Source organism: Eschrichtius robustus, chromosome X (genome assembly GCF_028021215.1).
Source record: "Eschrichtius robustus isolate mEscRob2 chromosome X, mEscRob2.pri, whole genome shotgun sequence".
In the NCBI taxonomy this organism is placed as follows: Eukaryota; Metazoa; Chordata; class Mammalia; order Artiodactyla; family Eschrichtiidae; genus Eschrichtius; species Eschrichtius robustus.
In genome coordinates this window covers 95255651-95280292 of record NC_090845.1, presented here as the reverse complement: position 1 = coordinate 95280292, position 24642 = coordinate 95255651, and the positions used below count along the sequence as shown (strand labels likewise).

The 24642-nt window shown below is 35.2% G+C and overlaps 1 protein-coding gene across 5 annotated transcripts in view; it reads left to right on the top strand.

Moving 5' to 3' along the window:
- Positions 1 to 11623, top strand: part of RBM41 (RNA binding motif protein 41) — a 62954-nt gene extending 51331 nt beyond the window's left edge. For 2 of the 5 annotated variants that reach the window (XM_068533639.1, XM_068533638.1), the window contains 2 exons: positions 4928 to 5003; positions 7254 to 11623. In XM_068533639.1, the coding sequence (XP_068389740.1) occupies positions 4928 to 5003; positions 7254 to 7420 (243 nt within the window). In that variant the 3' untranslated portion in view covers positions 7421 to 11623. Of the gene's footprint in view, positions 1 to 4855; positions 5004 to 7253 lie in introns of all 5 variants that reach the window. The other 3 variants (XM_068533637.1, XM_068533635.1, XM_068533636.1) reach the window with 2 other exon arrangements.
- The last annotated feature ends 13019 nt before the right edge of the window (positions 11624 to 24642 follow it).

The following is a 24642-nucleotide window of genomic DNA, read 5'->3' as shown; positions in this document are numbered from 1 at the left end:
ACTGTTATCCCTAGTGGCTGTATCAATTTACATTCCCACCAACAGTGCAAGAGGGTTCCCTTTTCTCCACACCCTCTCCAGCATTTATTGTTTGTAGATTTTTTGATGATGGCCATTCTGACTGGTGTGAGGTGATACGTCATTGTAGTTTTGATTTGCATTTCTCTAATGATTAGTGATGTTGATGATGTAATTTTTAAAGGGATTTTTTTTAAACTTTCCCTTTCTGATATTTCATTGTTAGTGTAAAGAAATTCAACAGATTTCTGTATGTTAATCTTGTATCCTGCTACCTTGCTGAATTTGCTTATCAGTTCTAGTAGTTTTTGTATGGAGTCTTTAGGGTTTTCTATATATAGTATAATGTCATCTGCATATAATGAGAATTTTACCTCTTCCCTTCCAATTTGGATACCTTTTATTTCTTTTTACTATCTGATTTCTGTGGCTAGGACTTCCAGGCCTATGTTGAATAGAAGTGGTGAAAGTGGGCATCATTGTCTTGTTCCAGATTTTAGTAGGAAGGCTTTTTCCCTTTTCACTGTTAAGTATTATGTTGACTGTGGGTTTGTCATAAACAGCTTCTCTTATGTTGAGATATGTTCGCTCTGTACCCACTTTGATAAGAGTTTTTATCATGAATGGATGTTGAATTTTATCAAATGCTTTTTCTGCATCTGTTGAGATGATCGTGTGTTTTTTGTCTTTTCTTTTGTTGATGTGGTGTATCACATTGGTTGATTTGCGTTTGTTGAACCATCCTTGTGACCCTGAGATGAATCCAACGTGATCATGGTGTATGATCCTTTTTATGTGTTGTTGAATTTGGTTTGCTAATACTTTGTTGAGAATTTTTTGCATCTATGTTCATCAAAGATAGTGGCCTGTAATTTTCTTTTATGGTAGTGTCTTTGTCTGGATTTGGTATCAGGATGATGGTGGCTTCATAGAATGACTTTGGTAGTGTTCCCTACTCTTCAGTCTTTTGGAAGAGTTTGAGAAGGATTGATATAAGTTCTTCTTTGTATGTTTGGTAGAATTCCCCAGTGAAGACATCCAGTCCTGGACTTTTGTTTGCAGGGAGTTTTTTTAAATTACAGATTCTATTTCACTTCTAGTGATTGGTCTGTTCAAATTATCTATTTATTTTTGATTCAGTTTTGGTGGACTGTATGTTTCTAGAAACTTGTCCGTTTCTTCTAGGTTGTCCAGTCTGTTGGCATATAATTGTTTATAGTATTCTCTTACGTTTTTTTTGTATTTCTGCAGTATCAGTTGTGATTTCTCCTCATTTATTTGGGTTCTCTCTCTTTTTTTCGTTGAGCCTGACCAGAGGTTTGTCAATTTTGTTTACATTTTCAAAAAAACAGCTCTTGGCTTATTGATTTTTTTCTATTGTTTTTTGATATCTATTTTATTTATTTCCTCCCTGATCTTTATTATTTCCTTCCTTCTGCTGACTTTAGGTTTTGTTTGTTCTTCTTTTTCTAATTCTTTTAGGTGGTAGGTTAGGTTGTTTATTTGAGATTTTTCTTGTTTTTGAGGGAGGCCTTTATCACTATGAAGTTCCCTCTTTGGACTGCTTTTGCTGCATTCCATAGATTTTTGTATGGTTGTGTTTTCATTGTCATTTGTCTCAAGGTATTTTTTAATTTCCTCTTCGATTTCATTGTTTTTGACCTATTGCTTTTTTAGTAGCATGTTGTTTCATCTCCATGTAATCATTTTTTTTCTCGTTTCTCTTTCTGTGGTTGATTTCTAGTTTCATGCTGTTGTGGTCAGAAAAGATGCTTGAAATAATCCCTGGCCTCTTAAATTTGTTGAGGCTTGTTTTGTGTCCTAGTATGTGGTCTGTCCTAGAGAATGTTCCAGTGTGCACTTGAAAAGAATGTGTATTCTGGTTGTTGTTGTTGTTTTGTTTGATTTGGTGCTTTTTGTTTTTGTTTTTGTTTGGATGTAATGTCTTGAAAATATCAATTAAGTCTGTCTGTTCTATTGTGTCATTTTGTTGCCTTATTGATTTTCTGTCTGGAATATCTGTCCATTGATGTCTTTTGAGATGATTTGTGATTTTTATCCTTCATTCTATTCTGTTAATATGTTATATCTTATTGACTGATTTTCATATGTTGAACCATCCTTGCATCACAGGGATAAATCCCATTTGGTCATGATGTATGATCCTTTAAATGTGCTTTTTAATTCAGTTTACTAGTTTTCTGTTAAGGATTTTTGCATCTGTATTCATCAGGGATATTGGCCTGTAGTTTTCTTTTCTTGTAATGTCTTTTTCTGCTTTTGGTCAGGGTAATGCTGGCCTCATAAAACTAGTTTGGGAGTGTTCTCTCCTCTTCAGTTTTTTGGAAGTGTTTGAGGAGGATTGGTATTAATTCTTCTTTAAATGTTAGGTAGAATTCACCTGTGGAGCCATCTGGTCCTGGGCTTTTCTTTGTTGATCACTGATTCAATTTTATTGCTAGTTATATATCTATTCAGATTTTCTATTTCTTCATGATTTTGTCTTGGTAGGTTTTATGTTTCTAGGAATTTATCCTTTTTTCTAGGTTATCCAATTTGTTGGCATGTAATTATCAGAGTAGTCTCTCATAATCCTTTTTTATTTCTGTGGCATCCATTGTAATGACTCCTCTTTCACGGCTAATTTTATTTGAGTCTTCTCTTTTTTCTTAGCCTAACTAAAGTTAGTCAATTTTGTTGATCTTTTTAAAAAACAGCTCTTAGTTTGGTTGATTTTTTTCTATGATTTTTCTAATCTCTATTTCATTTATTTCTGTTCTAATCTTTATTATTTCCCTCTGATAACTTTGAGCTTAGTTTGTTCTTTTTTTTCTAGTTCCTTGAAGTATAGAGTTAAGTTGTTTGAGAGCTTTCTCCTCTTTTAATTTAGGCATTTAATGCTATAAAATTCCCTCTTAGTATTGATCTTGCTGCATCCAATAAATTTTGGTATATTGCGGTTTCATATTCATTTGTCTCAAGGTATTTTCTAATTTCCCTTTTGATTTCTTCTTTGACCCATTAGTTGTTCTAGAGTATGTTGTTTAGTTTCCACTAATTTGTGAATTTTCTAGTTTTTCTTCTGCTATTGAAAGTGAGGTATTGAAATCTCCTAGTAATATTGTGTTGCTTTCTGTTTCTTCCTTCAGTTTTTTCAATGTTTGCTTCATATATTTAGGTGCTCTGATGTTGGGTGTATATATATTTATAATAGTTATATCTTCCTGGTGAATTGACCTTTTTATCATTATATAATATCCTTTTTTGTTTCCTTTGAAAGTTTTTGACTTAAAGTCTAGTTTATCTTATATAAGCATGGCCAACCCTGCTCTTTTTTGGTTACAATTTGCATGGAATTTATTTTTTTTTCCTTTCATTTTCAGCCTATGTATGGCCTTAAATCTAAAGTGAGTTTCTTGCAGACAGCACATAGTCAGATCTTGGTTTTTATTTGTTCAGCCACTCTACGTCTTTAATTAGGGAGTTTAATCCATTTATGGGTAAAGTAATTATTGATAGGGAGGACTTACTATTGCCATTTATTAGTTGTTTTCTGTATTGTAGCTCTTTTGTTGCTCCTTTTCTTTCTTGAGGTCCTCCGTTGTACTTCAATGAATTTTTGGTAGTGAAGTGCTTTTTTCCTTTCTCATTTTCTTTTGTGTATCCTCTATAGGTATTTTCTTCATAATTACAATGGAACTTACTCAAAACGTCTTTATAACAATCTATTTTAAGCCGATAAGAACTAAGTTCAATCACACTTAAGAGCTCTTTTTTGTTTTCTTGAATATTTCTTTTTTTTATAGCATCCCATTCGTAATAGATGGAATATTTTCTCTTATTTCTCTGAGGGTATTAGTGATGGCTTTTTGAAGTTTTTTTTTTGGTCCTTGCATAGTTTCTGTTTTCTCCCATTTGCTTTCATTTCTTTGTTTGTTCTGTTCTCTTTCACATTAGAGGCTTTTCTCAGATGCCTGATAATCTGTGCTCATATTTATGAGTAGGGGCCAAAAACAGATTGGAAGCTCTGAGCAAATGAGTGATCCTTATTGACTTTGAGCTTCACTTAAAGTCATCTGGCTCGTCCATTTCTTGGAGAAATTCCCCATCCCAAATCAGCATTTTTAGATCTTTCCTCTTGGGGTAATCAGATTCCCCAGAGAAGACTTCAAAACTCTTGCATGGGAGGGTACCACCAGCACTGTGGGAGCCAAATGGGAGGAAGTGTTTGGGGTATCCTCATCATTCAGAATGCATTAATTCTCTTAATCTCCTAGTTTTTAGGAACAATATTCACATCCTCAACTGTATCTAGTACTCCCTGTGTTCAAAGAATGAACCTCCAGTATTCACCAAGATTGGGAGTGGTCTTTACCCAGTAGCATATTATAGGGGAGGTGTTTAAAGATCTAACCTATTTTTAAAGAGTTTTCAACCTACCCACCTTATCTTAACCCCAGCTCTTTACATCCATTTCCAGAGACACCTGAATATATCAGTTCCTAAACTGTTTGAGGATTCTTAGGTGTAGATTGGGTTAGTTCCTGGCTTTCCCCACTGCTGGTTTAAGGTTCAGCTTTCTTGAGTACACACATTCAGTTATTTTCCAGCTTCCAGAATATTGCTATTTCCTCCTTTCCTTGTTCTTCTTTACCTTGTCAGTTTATATTAAAAAAAAAAGTCTCTGTAGTTTTTGGAGAGTTTTCTGGAGGGATTGAAATTAGATGCATGTGTTCAATCCACCATCTTTATCTGAAACTAACTAATTCCTACTACAATTAAATAGTTGCCTTACCTCCCCAATGTGATATTTCTGGTGATTCTTGGTTTATATTAGGTGTTATACCTGAAGAACCTTAGCCCTCGGGTGACCGAAGGAGATCTTGTCTCATTATTCGCTCGGTTCCAGGAGAAGAAGGGACCTCCAATTCAATTCCGAATGATGACTGGACGAATGAGGGGGCAGGCTTTTATCACTTTTCCCAGTAAGTAGCTTCATCTGGATAATTACTCAGTTGTAGCATAAGTTCATTAGTGACTACTTATCCCCTCGTTTAGATATAGCGCTTTGATTTCTCTACAGCACATGAGAAGCATGTGCTTGGACAAGCACATGGGAGGAAGGGAAGAGAACTAAGGAAAACATGTTTTTAATTTTTCTCTACTTTCCCTTCTGTGCTTCCTCTCCTCCTTTGACAGTGCACGACCACTTTACACCTTTGTCCTGACTGTTCCTCAGTCTTGGCGCTTCCTACTCACGCCATCAAAATTTACTTTCCCTTTGCTGAAAATAGTATTTCTAGTCCAGGTTATAATTATGTTAATTATTAATATATTGGTATTCTGATCAGAACACTCGTACTTGCATTATGCCCTATTAGGACTAAGAGACTGCAAGATATTATGCTATTATGCTATATTATGCTAATTCATTAGTAATTCATAATTAGCTAGTAGGTGATATATTCTTTTAGCTGTTGTTTGCATCTTAGTACATGATTTCAGTATCCTAAACCAAAGGGAGGAATAATACAGGCATATCTCAGAGATATTACGGATTCAGTTCCAGACCACTGCAAGAAAGTGAATATCCCAATGAAGCAAGTCACATGAAGTTTTTGGTTTCCTAGCACATGTAAAAGTTATGTTTGTACTATACTGTAGTCTATTAAGTGTGCAGTAGCATTTTGTCTAAAAAAACAGTGTACATACCTTAATTTAAAAATACTTTCTTGGGGCTTCCCTGGTGGCGCAGTGGTTGGGAATCTGCCTGCCAATGCAGGGGACACGGGTTCACGCCCCGGTCTGGGAGGATCCCACATGCCGCGGAGCGCCTAGGCCCGTGAGCCACAAGTGCTGAGCCTGCGCGTCTGGAGCCTGTGCTCCGCAACAAGAGAGGCCGCGACGGTGAGAGGCCCGCGCACCGCGATGAAGAGTGGCCCCCGCTCGCCGCAACTGGAGAAAGCCCTTGCACAGAGATGAGGACCCAACACAGCCAAAAATAAATAAATAAATTAAAAAAAAAAATACTTTCTTGGTAAAAAACGCTAGCCGTCATCTGACAGTGCAGGGTTGCTAGAAACCTTAAATTTGAGGGAAAAAAACTGCAATATCTGCAAAGCATAGTAAAGCAAAGTACAGTTAAACAAGTTATACCTGTTTAGGAATTTCAGTTTCTATGACAGACCAGACTTTCTTTTTTTGGTGGGGGCTGGGTAGGAGCTGTGCCTTTTATTATCCCTAAAGTATCATCATTTATATACAGCCTAGTAATCTATTTAAAGGGAAGTGCTTTTACACATGAGCAGTGCCAAACTCCCCTGCATTCTTTTCATACAGCATTGTACCATCTTTCCTATCTCATTAAAGGTTTGTGGATCCTCAACACTAGTGATTTTTAGTCTTTTCAAGTGTGAGAACCCTTTTTAAACTTATAAAATTACTTCATGCACCCCCACCTAATATGATCCATTAATTGAAAAGATATGTAATAAAAAGGCTCTATACACTAAGTACTTCTAAATAAATAGCCGTTTTAGTAATTATACGTGCATTTGAAAATTTGTAGCGCATACATATATGAGACATAAATTGGTTCAATCTAAAAACATTGCTTGTCCACTTACGATTTCACAGACTCTAGGCAGTAATTCCATTCCTTCCTAATTTCCCACATCCAGGCTCTGAGACCCATAAATCAAATCCTCCTGCTATATGCTATATACTCTTACACCTCAAGCTTCCATATGCCTGCAAGCATTCTTAAACTTACTTATCCTAATGAGGGCTCCTACAATCACTCTCTGATCAAAAGGAAAAAGTAGCAAAATGTCCTCAATACCATGATAACTTCTTTTATTTGTCTTCCCCATTTTGAAAATGATTTCATTCTTACAGTACTTATAATCTGTTATCTAAGATAGAGGTTTGTGTATTATTAGTTATAGCTTAACCCTCTTAAGCACACTGTCTGTATCCTTGTTTTTTTACCTATATCATTGAATTAGGAGAAAGCTCTCAAATATCCATTTTAAGATTTTATTGTTGTTATTCTTAGCCATTAGTTTAATCTTGCTGAGTTATTACAAATTTGAGATTGTAGAAAACACAATAAAATCAAATAATTACGTGGCCTTATAGCCTACACTGAACTCCAAGGCAAAACAACATAAACTAGACTTGGAATAAAATCGATTAAGCCACATATAAACTGATGTTTTTTCTTTCTCTTTTAGATACAGAAATAGCATGGCAAGCATTGCGTCTAGTAAATGGATATAAACTACGTGGGAAAATATTGGTGATAGAATTTGGAAAGAACAAAAAGCAGCAGTCAGATCTCCAGGCTGCTTCTCTAATATCATCTACTACAGATAATACTACAGAAATCAGTGGCAGCTAGAAGACATAAAGATTGTGAGTCCCAGGAGGTCTTTCTTGCATCAGAATCTAGGATCTAGGATTTGTATATAGATAGCAATTTATTTGGAATTGAAGAAGAGAAGCTAACTGAGGGAGAGAAAACTGAATTAAAATCCCCTTCAGCTTTTGGAAAGAATTGGTAGAAAACATTTTCTATAATCAAACACTCTCTAGAATAGACAATATAATGAGTATGGAGGGTAAGGAATAAAGAGTATCATTTTCTCAGGATAAATTACAGTGGATTACTTCCAAGGGTTTTTTTTTTAATCATTATAATTTATATGAGGTCTTAAATATTTGTCACTGCCTCCTATATATACAAAACTAAAAAACTAATTAAGTGTTGAAATATTTATCTCTAGAGCCCATTTGTCCCTAATTTTATTTTCCTAGTAAATAAATGACCAAGACTCCAGGCCTAAACATCAGCAAATGCTCTTGAATGAGACCTATCAGCAGTAGCAGTAGGTAGTTTTCATAAGTTAGTAGACATATTTAATGGACATTTCCCTATAAGTTATCGCTGTCTTCAAATAGCTTTATATTTTTTCTAATGAAAGAATTTAGATCAAAACATTAATGTTCTCATAGTCATTTAAGCTAGCTACCATTGAGTAATGATTGAATTCAAAGCAATAAACATTGAATCATTGTCTATTACATGTTAGGGATTAGATATATTAATTTTAGAAGAGGAACATACTAGCAAAGAATACTAAAGAGGGGTAGAAAGAAAGAGCTCTCTAGAAGAGAGGCAGCCTACCCCAGATCCCCCAGTTGTTTGTTTGTAGTTGCTGGAGAATAGAAAGATGATATGATATAGAGGAAGTAGTACAAACTTTGGAGTCAGACCTGTTTGAACTTCACAGCCATACTTACCACTCTGTGACCTTGGCAAGTCACTTAATCTGAGCCTCAGTTTTCTCATCTATAAAAATGAGGATAATAATACTACTTACCTCATTGGGTTGTGATGTTTAATGGGATAATTGTATCCAGGTTGAAGATCAGAAAAAAGAATGGAAATTCATTAAGCACTCCAACATACTTGTAATGGGGATATCAGAGAAAGAAAGGAGCAGAAAAATTATTCCAATAAATAATGGCTGTAAACATCCCAAATTTGATGAGAAACATTATCTACACATCTGAGGAATCTCAATGAACCCCAATTAGGATAAACAAGAAGAAATCAACAAACATACCATAATAATGCTAAAACCCAAAGACAAAGAGAAACTTTTGAAAGCAACATGAGACAACTGAAGCCACTTACAAGGGAATCTCAATAAGAGTAATAGATGACTTCTCATCAGAAACAATGGAGGTGGCAGTGGGAAAACATATTCAAAGTGCTGAAAGAAAAAAACTGTCAGTATAGAATCCTGTATTCAATAAAGCTGTTTTTCAAAAATGAAGACGAAATAAAGACATTCTCACATAGTCAAAAACTGGGAGACTATGTTGCTGTCAGACCTGACTTACAGGAGATATTAAAGGAAGTTCTTCAGGTGGAAAGCAAGTGACCTCAGACAGTAATTTGAATCTACACATCTAAAAAATTATCATGGGTAAAGGTAATTATGTAATTATAAAAGACAGTCAAAATACATTTTTCCTTTCTTAATTGGTTTAAAAAGCTATTTTATAAGACAATATGTATATAGTTGCATTGTTGGATCTATAACATATAAAACTGTAATATATTTACCAATAACAAGACAAAGGAAGTGGGTGGAAACAAAGCTGTATTGGATTAAAGAAATGACTCTAAAATGGTAACTCAAATCCACAGGAACGAATGAAGAAAATAAGAAGTGGGAAATAAGAAGGTTAATATAAAAAAGTTGTAAATATATACTTGCTCTTTCTTCTCTCAGCTTCTTTAAAAGACATAAAATTATATTAAGTAATGATTATAATGATATATTGTTGGGTTTGTAATGTAGACATAATAATGATAATAACAATAATACCACAGAAAGTGAGAAAAGGAATAGGTTTATATAGGAATAAGATTTTTATATCTCATTGGAATTTAGTTAGTATATAGCTGAAGCCAATTAAGTTAAGATGTATATGGTAAACCTTAGAGCAACCACTAAAGAAATAACTAAAAATATATAGTGAAAATATTAAAGACATTTAAATGTTTTATTAGAAAATGTTCAATGCAAAAGAAAGCAAAAAGAGGAATGGAGAAACAAAATCTTGAGACATATAGAAAAGAAACAGTAAAATGGCAGTCGTAAGTCCACCTATATTAATAATAAATATGAATAGATTAAACAATCCAATCAAAAGGCAAAGATCATCAAACTGGAAAAAAACAACAAGACTTACCTCTATGCTATTTATTGGATTCACACTTTAGATTCAAGGGTACAGACTGAAGATTAAAGGATAGAGAGAAATATCAGGCAAATGGCAACTATAAGAAAGCTGGAGTGGCTATACTATTATCTAAAGTCTATTTAAGATGGACTTTAAAACAAAAAATGTCACTATAGATAAAGAGTGACATCTTATATTGATAAAAGTCAATCCACCAGAAAGATATAACAATTATAAACACACATGCACCTAACAACAGAGTACCAAAATACATGAATCAAAAACTGAAATGAATGGAGAAATATAAAAGTATACAATAAGAGTTGGGGAATTAAGTACCCCATTTTCAATAAGAACTAGACGGAAGATGAACAAGGGAATAGAAGACTTGGACAATGCTATAAATCGACTAGACCTTAAAGAGACTTATGGAACACTTCACCTAACAAGAGCAGAATACACATTCTTCTCAAGTGTACATGAAACATCTCCAGGATAGACCACATCACATACCATAAAACAAACCTCAATAAATTAAAGTGGATTAAAACCATGCAAAGTATGTTCTCTGACCACATGGAATGAAGTAAGAAATCAATAACAGAAAGTTGGGAAACACAAATATGAATTAGACACACTTTTAAATGACCAGTGGGTTAAAGAAGGAATTACAAGATTAATTTGAGATGAGTGAAAATGAACACACAAAATGCCAAAACTTCTGGGATACACCTAAAGCAATGCTTAGAGAGAAATGCATAAGTACAAATGCCTATAATTTAAAAGAAGAGAGATAACATATCAATAACCTCACTTTACACCTTAAGACACTGGAAAAAGAGAAGGAAACTAACTAGAAAAAGCAGAAGGAAGGAAATAAGAGATTAGATAAATAAATGACATAGAGAATAAAAAGTCAACAAAACCAAAAGTTGGTTCTGTATAAAGACCTACAAAAGTGATAAACCTTTCAGTAGGTTGACCAGGAAATAAAGGAGACTCAAATTACTAGGATCAGAAATGAAGGCGGGAACATTACTACCAACCTTATAAAAATTTAAAATAAAAAATTATGAGGGAACACCATGAACAATTTTATGCCAGTAAATTAGGTAACTTATTTGAAATAGAAAAATTCCTAGAAATACACGAACTACTGAAACCAATTGTTGGGGGGGGGGGGACAAAGAAAATCTGAAGATTACCTGTAATAAGTAAAGTGGTTAATTAGTAATTTTTTAAAATACCCATAAAAGCATAGGCTCAAATGGATTCTTAGATTAATTCTCACAAACATTAAAGAAGAATTAATACAAGTTCTTCACAAACTCTTCCAAAAAGTAGAAGAGGATGGAACACTTCTGATATATGCTACAACGTGGAAGAACCCTGAAAACATGCTAAATGAAAGAAGCCACTCCAAAAGACTATATATTATATGATTCTAAATATACAGAGACAGAAAGTAGATTAGTGGTTGCTTGGGGCTTTGGGTAATAGCTGAAGTGTAGGGGGTTTCTTTAGAACTTGATGAAAATGTTCTAAAATTGTGGTGATGATTGTACAACTCTGTGAATATACTACAAATCATGAATTGTACACTTTAAATGGGTGAATTTTATCTTATCTGAATTATATTTTAATAAAGTCACACACACGTACAAATACTGGTTATAACCTAAATGTCCGTCAGTATGAGAATGGATAAATTATGGCACATCCATTTAGTGGAATACTATACAGGCATTAAAATAATGGGATATATCTATTAATGCATTCTGACCTGTATGATGTCCAGGATTTTATAATAAGTTTAAAAGTTTTATATATATATATGTGTGTGTGTGTGTGTGTGTGTGTATATATATATATATATATATATATATATACACATACATATACATATATATACACACACACACATATATATATATAGAATACTTTTTTATAAACAAAAGCATTTGTGTATGTATGGTATATGTATATAGAGATATTTCTGAATAAACTTAGGAAAAAGCTGGGAAATACACATACCAAACTGTAAACCTTTTAGAGGTGGGATTGGATAGGCTGAAAGAGGACTTGCTTTATAAAATTTTTAAAGTGTGATTTGGGCTGATTTTTACTTTTTTCAGTATTTTTTTAAATAAAGAAAATTTTAATATTCTGCCAGTGACTTGGCTTCCAGAATATTTGTCAGGCCTGCTCTGAGGATATCATCTAACTATACTCAGGACAAACATCTATTCCTTTGATATACTGCTCACTTAGGATTAACTCCAATTTTAAATATAGTTTAAAGGACAAGAAGTAAGTTATACTGGTATAACCTCTTGCACATGTTACCCAGGAGCATACTTCTAGGCTGGACTTTTCAGAAGAAACTTCTTCCTGTTGGGTATAAAATCTCACCTCTGCCCTTTACTAGACCTGCAGACCATTAACAATAGAGGAAAATAAAAATGGAGGATGTCCCTCAACTGGTGCATAGATAAACTGTGATATATCCATACAATGGAACACTACTCAGCAATAAAAACTATTATGAACTATGATACATGCAACAACTTGGATGAATCTCAAATGCATTTTGCTAAGTGAAAGAGGCCAAACTCAAAAGGCTACTTACTGATAGATTCCATTTATATAACATTCTGGAAAGGATGAAACTATGGGAACAGAACAAATCAGTGGGTGACAGGTTAAAAATGAGAGACTGATTACAAAAAGGTAGCATAGGAATTTGTTTTAATAATGGAAATTATCTGTATCTTGATTATAATTACATGAGTGTATGCATTTGTCAAAACTCCTAGAATTGTACACCAAAAAGGACGAATTTTACTGTATGTAAATGTTTAAATAAATGTAACTTATAATGGAAGAAAGAAAAAGTTTCTCAAAGTCATTTCCATAAAATATTGTTCCTATTCTGTGGTCTTTTGATCACTATTGAAGACTTAAAGCCACTTGGCTACTATTCCTTATTTTCTGTCCACAGGTCAGCAGAAATCATCAGTTTAAAAAAATCTATATACACATATACACACTAACCCACCATAAAAAAAAATCAAAAGACAAACTGGAAAATAATTTGCCACACACAGGAGCTAATTTCCATAACATAGAATGCATATAGTTTTCTTAATATACAGAAGTCAAGAATCCAACTAAAAAGTGGGTAAATGAAAAGAAAATTTATAGAGAAACTGAAATATAAATGACTGATAAACTAAGAAAAATGTTCAGAGTAGTAATACAAATTAGGAGAATTAGCTCTCTTTTTTTTTTTGCTGCATCTTTTTTAAAAAACCTTTTTAGATTGATAGAAAAGTCACAAAAATAGTAAGAGTTCCTATATATCCTTCACCTAGCTTCCCCAATGTTAACATCTTACATAACCATAGTACAGTTATCAAAACTATGAAAATCTTTTTTTTTTTTTTGGCTGTGTTGGGTCTTTGTTGCTGCGCGAGGGCTTTCTCTGGTTGCAGCAAGCAGGGGCTACTCTTTGTCGCAGTGCACAGGCTTCTCATTATGGTAGCTTCTCTTGTTGCAGGGCACGGGCTGTAGGCGTGCGGGCTTCAGTAGATGTGGCAGGTGGACCCTAGAGTGCACGGGCTTCAGTAGTTGTAGCACACGGGCTCAGTAGTTGTGGCTCACGGGCTGTAGGGTGCACAGGCTTCAGTAGTTGTGGCGCATGGGCTCAGTAGTTGTGGCTCGCAGGCTCTAGAGCGCAGGCTCAGTAGTTGTGGCACACGGACTTAGTTGCTCCGTGGCATGTGCGATCTTCCCGGACCAGGGCTCAAACCTGTGTCCCCTGCATTGGCAGGTGGATTCTTAACCACTGCAGCACCAGGGAAGTCCCGGAAAATATACTGATGCAGTACTATTAACTAGTGTGCAGACCTTATTTGATTTTTTGTTTGTCCCACTAATGTCCTTTTATGATCCAGGATTCCACATTGCATTTTATTATCATGTATCCTTAATCTGTTCCTAATTGTGACAGTTCTCACTGGTCAGTTATTTTATAGAATGCCCCTAATTGGGGTTTGTCTGACATTTTCTCATGATTAGATTGAGGTTATGCATTGTTGGTGAGAATACCACCAAAATGGTGTTGTGTCTGTTTTAGTGCATCATATCAGGAGATACCTGATGCTGACATGTCTTAATACTGGTGATGTTAACTTTGATCATTTGGTTAAGGTACTGTCTGCTATGCTTCACTATAAAGTTACTATTTTCCTCTTTATAATTAATGACTATCTTGTAGGAAGATACATTGAGACCATTCAAATATTCTGTTTCTCATCATACTTTTGCCCACCAAATTTAGCATTCATTAGTGGTTCTTATGGTGACAATTACTGCTGTGGTGTTTACCTAATGGTGATTTTCTATTTCTTCCATTTTATCTGTATGTATTAATTGAAATTCTCTGAGGAAGATGTCCCTTCTCTCCCATTTATTTACTTATAACAGCATAGACTAATGGATGTTTATTTTATTCTGTGACTTATAACCTAATACTATCGTTGCTTTGTTGTTCAAATTGTTCCAGCTTTGACCATTGGGAGCTTCTATGTCATTTTGACATGTCCCCATTTTTTGATTACTTCCTTATTTTCTGGCACTACAAGACGTTCCAGGCTCATCTTGTGTGTATTCCCTACCCCAGTGATAGAATCAACCATTTCTACATGGTGCCCTAGTTCCCTTTATTGGAAAAAAAAAAAAAGGTATTTAGAAACCAAGATCTGGGCACTAGGTGTCATGTTTGTATAACCTGTCTGAAGGTTAATATTATAAAGATTGATAACATCAAATGTTTCCAAGGGTATGGAAAATAGACACTCTCATACACATTGGATGGGAGTATAAATAAGTATAACCCTTTAGGAAGACAATTTGGCAGTATCTTTTTTTTTTTTAGGTAATAAAACATGGCAGATTTATTCACAAAGCATGGATGTATAAACAAAATAAGCAAATCTACATGGCCTCTAAACCAAACAATTTCAGCAAAGAAATAATCTTTCATAAGAAAGTTTTAGTGTAAGTGAAGAATAGTTTGTCTACCCAGAAAAAAACAAAAAAACAAAAACAGAATACAGGAAAAAGGAAAGCTCTCAGCACTAAATGTAGGCAACCCCCGATTTTTTTTTTCACACACACACACTGTATTTTATTTTTACAAGAGATAAATAAACTGACACCAAGCATTGTAAATGGATGACCACAACAAAAGCAACAATGATTGCAATTACCAAACACGAAACACACTCATACTATGTCATAATATTGACATTCAGTCCAGTAATCCTCCACTGTAACAGCTCCTTTACTTTGCAGTGAAAATTGATTTGTATATTTTTTGCCTCTGAGTCCTTGTGGGATTTTTTTTTTATTCAAACAGAAAGTCACAAAAATTATAATCATCCTCATCAGTTCACTCAGTCCCATGTAATTAATTTTTTTTTCATCTTGATCTTTTGTTAGCACTTTTATGAACTCATCGGTTTTCCATTAGAGTTCTGAAAATGCTTATTCATTCAGTTCAGCAGTGTAGTCAGTTACCAGAAACCTGTACTTGTCAGAGTCTTTTCCATGAATTCCTTGAAGATGAAACCCTTTTATAGGAACATTTTTGCAAAGGCATCAGAGTACACCCAGAACTGTCTGTAAATGACAAAAGACTTAAAAATGACCATGGTTAAAGATTTGATGGAAGTTCATAATAATGCAATTGACAAGGAAATTTCGTTATTTCTGAGATATACATTTTAAAGTAATAACTAGAATTATGACTTATAACATTATACCAGAACATATAAGGTTTTTAGAAATTTCATGTAATGTCTGAAACATTTATATTAACGTATTTCTATACAAATAACCCAAAGAAAGTTTAGTATTAGTTGTTTTGTTTGTTTTTTTATACTGCAGGTTCTTATTAGGCATCAATTTTATACACATCAGTGTATACATGTCAATCCCAATCGCCCAATTCAGCACACCACCATCCCCACCCCACCGCGGTTTTCCCCCCTTGGTGTCCATACGCTTGTTCTCTACATCTGTGTCTCAACTTCTGCCCTGCAAACCGGTTCATCTGTACCATTTTTCTAGGTTCCACATACATGCGTTAATATACAACAGTATCTTTTAAAAATTTAATTGTGAAGATCTAAAAAAATCCAGAAGTCCGTTATACAGAAATACTTATAAATATGCTCATATATATATATATGCACAAGAATATTTTTTTGCAGTGTTGTAATAAAAACCTTGAAACAACTTAAAAGTTCCTCAATAGGGGACTTATTAGTTAAGTAATCAAATTGTAGCACAACCATATGATAAAATATCATGTTGGCATTAAAAGGAATGAGACTGATCTATACATATTGATATGGACCTTTGCTTCATATATTTTTTTAAATTATTTATTTGGCTGTGCCAGATCTTAGTTGTGGCATACAGGATCTTTAGTTGTGGCATGCGGGCTCTTAGTTGCGGCATGCGGGATCTAGTTCCCTGACCAGGGATCAAACCCAGGCCGCCTGCATTGGGAGCGTGGAATCTTAACCACTGGACCATCAGGGAAGTCCCTGCTTCGTATTTCATTGAGAAAATAAAAGCAATCACATGAGGACTTCATCTTTTTATCACCAAATCTACTGTCTACTTACATTTGTGCCTACATTCTAGCTTCCTCCATTGTGGTTAAGAGTGTGGGATCTAATGCCATGTTCAAATACTGACTATAATTTACTAGCTGTGTGACTTTAAGTTATTTAAATTTGCTACGCCCTAGTTTTTTCATTTTTAAAATTAATGAGGGTAGTAATAGTACCTACTTCATAGGGTTGTTCTGAGGATTCAATGAATACCTGTGAGGTGTTTTGAATAGTATCTGGTACATACTAAGAGCTCAATAAATGTAAGATTATCATTACAGTGAAGTACCCCTGCTCCTATCAAAGGCCATCCCCTTTATTTATACTTTGGATTCCAGTCCCCTGATTTCTCAAGGCTTAACACAAGTAATTATACTGTCTGTGTCACCAATCTATTATTCCCATCAGCGTATAAATATGTTATAGTATGTCCCATTTATTAAAAAAAAAAAAAACTTACAATACCTCACATTCCCAAACTATAGCTCCATTTCTCTATTCCACTCAGCACAATTTCTTGAAGTTCTCCATAGTCATGGTCTCCACTTCCATTTTCTCCTAAATCTGTTTCAATAAGACACTGTTCTTTACCACGTCTTTGGTAACACCTCTCCCATCCATCTTGCGAAATCAGTGGTAATTTCTCTGTCCTCATCTCAAACGCTCAGCTGCATTCAATGCAGTTTACCACTTCCTCTTTCTTGAAACACTCTTCTCATTTTAAAAAATATATTTCAGGTGTACAGCATTATAATTTGATATCTGTATATACTACAACGTGGTCACCACCACAAGTGTAATTATCATCCATCACCATACAGTTGACCTCCTTCACCTGTTTCACTCACCCCTCCAACCCCTTTCCCCTCTGGTAACTGCTAATCTGATCTCTATCTATGAGTTTGTTTTTGTTTTATTTTGTTTGTTCATTTGTGTGTGTGTGTGTTTTTAGATTCCACATATGAATGAAATCATACAGTATTTGTGTTTCTCCATCTGACTTACTTCACTTGGCATAAGACCTTCAAGATCCACCTGTGTTGTCACAAGTGGCAGGATTTCATTCTTTTTTATAGCTGGCTAGTATTCCATTGTGTGTATATACCACATCTGCTTTATCCATTCATCCATTGATGGACAATTAGATTGTTACCATATCTTGGCTATTGTAAATAATGCTTCAATGAACATAGGGGTGCATTTATCTTTTTGAATTACTGTTTTCATGTTTTTCAGATAAACACTCAGAAGTGGAATAGCTGTGTCATATGGTAGTTCTATTCATAAGTATTTGAGGATCCTCCATACAGTTTTCCATAGTGGCTGCACCAATTTACAGTCCCAAACACAGTATATGAAGGTTCCCTTTTCTCCACATCCTCTCCAACATTTGTTGTTTCTTGTCTTTTCAATAATAGCCATTCTAACAGGTGTGAGGTGACATCTCATTTTGGTTTTGATTTGGATTTCCCAAATAATTAGTGATGTTGAACATCTTTTAATGTGCCTGTTGGCCATTTGTATGTCTTTGGAAAAATGTCTGCTCAGATCCTCTGCCCATTTTTTAATTGGATTGTTTGTTTTGTTGTTGTTGAGTTACATGAGTTCTTTTTGGATATTAACTCCTTATTGCAAATGTGATTTGCAAATATCTACTCCCATTCATTAAGTTGCATTTTCATTTTGATGATGGTTTGCGTCACTGTGCAGAAGCTTTTTAGTTTGATGTAGTCCCTTGTTTATTTTTGCTTGTTTCCTTTGTCTTTGGAGTCAGATCCACAAAAACATTACTAAGACCAATGTCAATGAGTTACCACCTGTGTTTTCTTCTAGGATTTTTATGGTTTCAGGTCTTACATTCAAGTCTTTAATCCATTGTGAGTTAATTTTTGTGTATGATGTAAGATAGTGGTTCAGTTTAATTCTTTTGCATGTGACTGTCCAGTTTTCCCAGCACCATTTATGGAAGAGACTATCCTTTCTCCAGTGCATGTTCCTTGCTCCTTTGTTGCAGATTAATTGTCCACACATCTGTGGGTTCATTTCTGACCTTTCACTTCTGTTCCATTGGCCTTTGTCTCCCTTTTTGTGCCAATACTATACTATGTTGATTACTGTAGTTTTGTAGGTTAGCTTGAAATCAGGGAGCATGATAGCTCCAGTTTCATTCTTCTTTCTCAAGATTGTTTTGGCTATTCGGGATATTTTGTGATTCCATATAAATTTTTAGAACTTTTTTGTTCTAGTTCTGTGAAACATGGCATTAGAATTTTGAAAGTGATATCACTGAATCTGTAAGTTGCTTTGGGTAGTCTGGACATTTTAACAATATTAAGTCTTTCAGTGTGTGATCATGGAATATCTTTTCCATTTATTTGTGACTTCTTCAACTTCTTTCATCAGTGTCTTATACTTTTCAGTGTATAGGACTTTCACCTCCTTGGTTTAATTTTTTTCCTAGGTATTTTATTCTTTTTGAAGCAATTGTAAATAGGGTTGTTTTCTTCATTTTTCTTTCTGATAGTTCATTATTAGTGTATAGAAATGCCACAAATTTTTGTATATTGATTTTGTATCCTATGACTTTACTGAATTCATTGATTAGTTCAAACGGTGTTTTGGAGGAGTCTTTAGGGTTCTCTCTATATAGTATTATGTCATCTGCAAATAGTGACAGCTTTATTTCTTCCTTCCCAATTTGGATGCCTTTTATTTCTTTTTCTTACCTGGTTGCTCTGGCTAAAACTTCCAATGCTATATTGAATAAAAGTAGTAAGAGTGGGCATCCTTGTCTTGTTTCTGACCTTAGAGGAAAAGCTTCCAGCTTTGCACCATTGAGTGTGATATTAGCTGCGGGTTCATTATATATGGCGTTTATTATGTTGAGTTACAGTTACAGTTTTGTTAATCTTTTCAAGGAACCAGTGCTTAGTTTCATTGATCTTTTCTCATTTTTTTTAAGTCTCTATTTCATTTATTTCCACTCTGATCTTTATTATTTCCTTCCTTCTACTAATTTTGGGCTTCTTTTGTTCTTCTTCTTCTAGTTCCTTTAGCTATAAAGTTATATTATCTATTTGGGATTTTTCTTGTTTCTTGAGGTAGGCCTGCATTGCTGTCACTTCCCTCTTAGCCCTACTTTTGCTGCATTCCCATAGATTTGGGTATGTTGTATTTTCATTTTCATTTGTCTCCAGATATTTTTTAAATGTATCCTTTGATTTCTTCAATTATCCATTGGTCGTTCAGTAGCATGTTGTTTAATCTCCACGTTTTTTGTAATTTTTCCTGTTTTTTTCTTGTGATTGATTTCTAGTTTCATACCATTCTGGTTGGAAAAAATGTTTGATATGATTTCAGTCTTCTTGAATATATTGAGACTTGTTTTGTGACCTAACATGTTATCTACCCTGGAAAATGTTTCATGTGTACTTGAGAAGAATGTGTATTCTGCTGCTTTTGGATGGAATGTTCTTTATATATCTATTATGACCATTTGCTCTGATGTGTCATTTAAGTCTGATGTTTCCTTATTGATTTTCTGTCTGGATGATCTACCCATTGATGTAAGTAGGGTGGTAAAGTCCCCTACTATTCAATTCTCCCTTTAAGTCAGTTAATATTTGCTTTATATATCTTGGTACTCCTCTGTTGGGTGCATTTATAAATGTTATATCTTCTTGCTGGATTGACCCATTTACATTACATAACACCCTCCTTTGTCTTTTGTTACAGCCTTTGTTTTAAAGTCTGTTTTGTCTGATACAAGTACAGCTACTCCAGTTTTCTTTTTATTTCCATTTGCATAGAATATGTTTTCCCATCCCTTCACTTTCAGTCTGTGTGTGTCCTTTCTTCTGAAGTGAGTCTTTTGTATAGATGGGTCTTGGTTTTTTTTTAATCCATTCAGCCACTTTATGTCTTTTGATTGGCAAATTTAGTCGACATACATTTAAAGTAATTATTGATAGGTGTATACTTATTGCCATTTAGTTAACTGTTTTCTGGTTGTTTTTGTAGTTCCTGTTTCTTTTTCTCTTTCTTTCTTCCCTTGTGATTTGGTCATTTTCTCTAGTGTTATATTTATATTCCTTTCTCATTTTTTCTTGTGTATTTACTATAAGGTTTTTGTCCTTGTTGTTACTGTGAGGTTCACATACATCATCCTATGTAAATAGTAGCCTGTTTTAAGCTGGGAGCAACTTAAATTTGAAATACATTCCAAAGCTTTATCTTTTTTTCTCCCCCCACCACATTTTATACTTTCAGTGACACGTTTTGCATCTTTTTATTTTATGCATACCTTAAGTAATTATTGTAATTTTAGTTAATTTTACTGCTTTTGTCTTTTAACCTTTATGCTTGCTTTATAAATGATTGATCCACTACCTTTATTATATATTTATCATTTCCAGTGAGATTTTTACATTCATATGTTTCCTTATTAATTAGTGCCATTTCTTTTTCAGCTTAAAGAAGTCCCTTTAACATTTCATGAAGGGCTGGTTTAACGGTGATGAACTCCTTTAACTTTTGCTTACCTGGGGAACTCTTGATCTCTTCTTCAGTTCTGAATGATAATTCTTCCAGGTAGAGAATTCTTGGTTGGAAGTTTTTTTCCTTTCAGCACTTTGAATATGTCATGCCAGTCCCTTCTAGCCTGTAAAGTTTCTGCTGAAACATCTGCAGATAGCCTTATGGGGTTTCCCTTATACATGACAAGTTATTTTTCTCTTGCTACTTTTAGGATTCCTTCTTTATCCTTAACTTTTACCAGTGTATCTTGGTATGTTTCTTTAGGTTCATCTTATTTTGAGTTCTCTGGGCTTCCTGGATCTGGTTGTCTGTTTCCCTCCCCAGATTTGGGAATTTATCAGCCACTGTTTCTTCAAATAGTTTTTTGTCCCTTTATCTCTCTTTTCTCCTTCTGGGACTTCTATAATGTGAATGTTATTCTTGATGTTGACCCTAAGGTCCCTTAAGGTATCTTTACTTTTTAAAATTCTTTTTTCATTTCGCTTCTCTGTCTGGGTGAGTTCCATTGTTTTGTCTTCCAGCTCACTGATTTGTTCTTCTGCCTCATCCAGTCTGCTATTGAACCCCTCTAGTGTATTTTTCATGTCAGTTATAATTTCTGTTTGGTACTTTCTTGTATTTTCTATCTCTTTGTTGAAGTTCTTACTCTGTTTATCCATTCTTCTCCCAAGTTTGGTGAGCATTTTTATGACCATTACTTTGAACTCTATCAGGTAGATGGCTTTTCTCCATTTAATTTAACTATTTTTCTGAGATTGATCTTGGTCTTTCTATTGGAATATATTCCTCTGTCTCCTTATTTGGCCTAATTCTCTTTATTTGTTTCTATGTATTATGTAAATCAGCTATCTTTTCCAGTCTTGAAGGACTGGCCTTATTTAGAAGATGTCCTATAGGGCTTAGAGGCACAATCCAGAGCCAGGCACTGAAGTAGTGTCTCCTATGTGGGCTGAATATACTCTCCTTTTGTGGCAAGGCTGCAGCTACTGTTGCAGTCTGCTGGTGGGTGGGGCTGACCCCTGGACTTACTGTGAAGCCTGGTTGCAGCTGCTACAGTACACTGGTGGCCATGGTTGCCCCCAGATTGGCTACAGGACTCAGCTGTGGCTAGTGCATGCACTGGTTGACATGGCTGTGACTTGGCTGACTGTGAGGCCTAAGATGCAGGGGTGGGTGGAGCCTTTAACTGGATGTGCCCACTGGTGCTCACAGTGTAGAAGGAGAATTTCAAAATGGCGCCCACCAGCACTGGCATTAGCAAGGTAGCCTGAGATCACATCAATTGCTTCTGCCAATGTCCCATTTCCCATGTAGCATCCCAACTGATTTATGTCTCTCTGGCAGATGCTTCAGTATTCATAAGTGGGTTCCCTTCACTTATGATCCATGCAATTCTTAAATCTGTTTTTTTTGGGGGGGTGCAGTTTGGGGGGGGTTTGGGTTTTGGGGTTTTTTATTTTGCTGGTTTTGGTTGATTGAGCCTGTGCATGGGCCCTTTTTTTTTTTTAAACAACTTTATTGGAGTATAATTGCTTTACAATGGTGTGTTAGTTTCTGCTGTATAACAAGGTGAATCAGCTATACACATACATATATCCCCATATCTCCTCCCTCTTGCATCTCCCTCCCACCCTCCCTATTCCACCCCTCTAGGTGGACACAAAGCACTGAGCTGATCTCCCTGTGCTATGCAGCTGCTTCCCACTAGCTATCTATTTTACATTTGGTAGTGTATATATGTCCATGCCACTCTCTCACTTTGTCCCAGCTTCCCCTTCCCCCTCCCTGTGTCCTCAGGTCCATTCTCTACATCTGCGTCTTTATTCCTGTCTGCCTCTAGGTTCTTCAGAACCTTTTTTTTTTTAGATTCCATATATATGTGTTAGCATATGGTATTTGTTTTTCTCTTTCTGACTTACTTCACTCTGTATGTGCATGGACCCTTTAAGACACGGTTTTCCATTCCCTGTAGTTTTATGTTTTTCCTGGACATATTCCTCATTGGTTTTCAAAGCCAGGTGTTTGAGGGGCTCATCTGTCTTGGGCAGGATCTAGGGGTTGGGGTGCCTGATGTGGAGCTCAAATCCCTCACTCCCTAGGGAAACAATCTGTACTTTTGTGATCACTCCTAATTGTGGATCACTATGGCTAGGGTGTGCTTTTTTCCTTGGCAAGAACATATCTTTGTCTCTTGTACCCATCTCAATGCTGTCCTTTTATCCTTTGTTGTGAAGGCTCTGTTAACCCAGTTTTCAGGTCCCTCTCTGGAGGAATTATTCCATATGAAGTTGTAGATTTGTTGTGTCCATGAGATGAGGTGAGTTCAGAATCTTTCTATGACATGATCTTGAACCCTCTCCTCTGAAACATTCTATTCTCTTGACTTCTATAACACCGCAATCCTGGTTTACTTCCTACTTCCTTTATAAATTCTCAGTCTCCTTTATGGCTTCTTCTATGCTTCTCTAAATGTTATATTGCCCCAGGTCTCCTTCCCTAGCCTGTTCTTTTCTCAGTTTTTTTTTCTCCTTGAAAGCTCTCAACTAGTTTCATGACTTATATTGCTATCTATAGGTGTATTACTCACAAATCTACTGTTTATTTCCAGCTTAGACCTTTCTATTGAACTCCAGATTCTTATAATCCAACTGACTCCCTGACAAGGCCACTTGAATGTCTAAAGCTATCTCAAATGTAACGTGTCCAAAATAGAAGTCTTGAATATTTATTTCCCCCAACCCATCATTTTTCTAGTCTTTCCCTCATTAGTAAATGGGGTTGCCATCTGAGTTCTAAGTACATTCTTCATTCCTCCCTTCCTCTCACTTTCCACATATATCCATAAGTAATCCTGGCGATTACTTCCAAAAGTTAATTTCAAAAACATACCAAGAATCACCCATTTTCTCCAACTTTACTACTAATCCAATTCACCCTAGTGCAATTCATAATTGGATAGATTATGACATAAGCCTCCTAACTGGTGTCCTTTCTTCCACTGTTGCCTCTTTACAATTCAGTCTCCAAAGACCAAAGAGAGGAATCTTTTAAAATATAAATTTTATCCTGTAACTAATTGGCTTAAAACCCTTTAATAACATTTCACATTAGTTAGGAAGAAAATTAAACTCTTGTGAGTGATGTCACCAGAAGTGGAGGAGCAGGGAAAACCAGGGGTCTATCCTTCCACTAATGCAATGATTAAGCTGGCAAAAACTGTCAAAATCAACTTTTTTGAACTCTAAAATCTAATAAAAACTTTGAACAACCAGGGTGGTGCTTGATGAAGAAAGAGTTTTAGTAAGATAGTGTTATGACATTTTTACCTACCTGCTTACCATCCTCCAATCAACAACTCAGTGACAACCAAGGAATGGCCAGCTTACTGGTGCCAAAGTGGGAAATGCAGAACTTGTTCTCAAAGAGTCGTGGTTTTGTGTTTTGACCTGCCTGATTGCTCACTAAAGGATCAGCTAAGGGACTTGCCTTTGTTTTGCCATCCCCTGTCTCCAAACTCTCAGGACTGGAGTCTCCACTTGGGCAGCAATTTTTCCCCAATTAAAAAAAAATTGTAGTAAAATATTCATAACATAAGATATGCCATCTTAACCATTTTTAAGTGTACAGTTCAGTGGTATTAAGC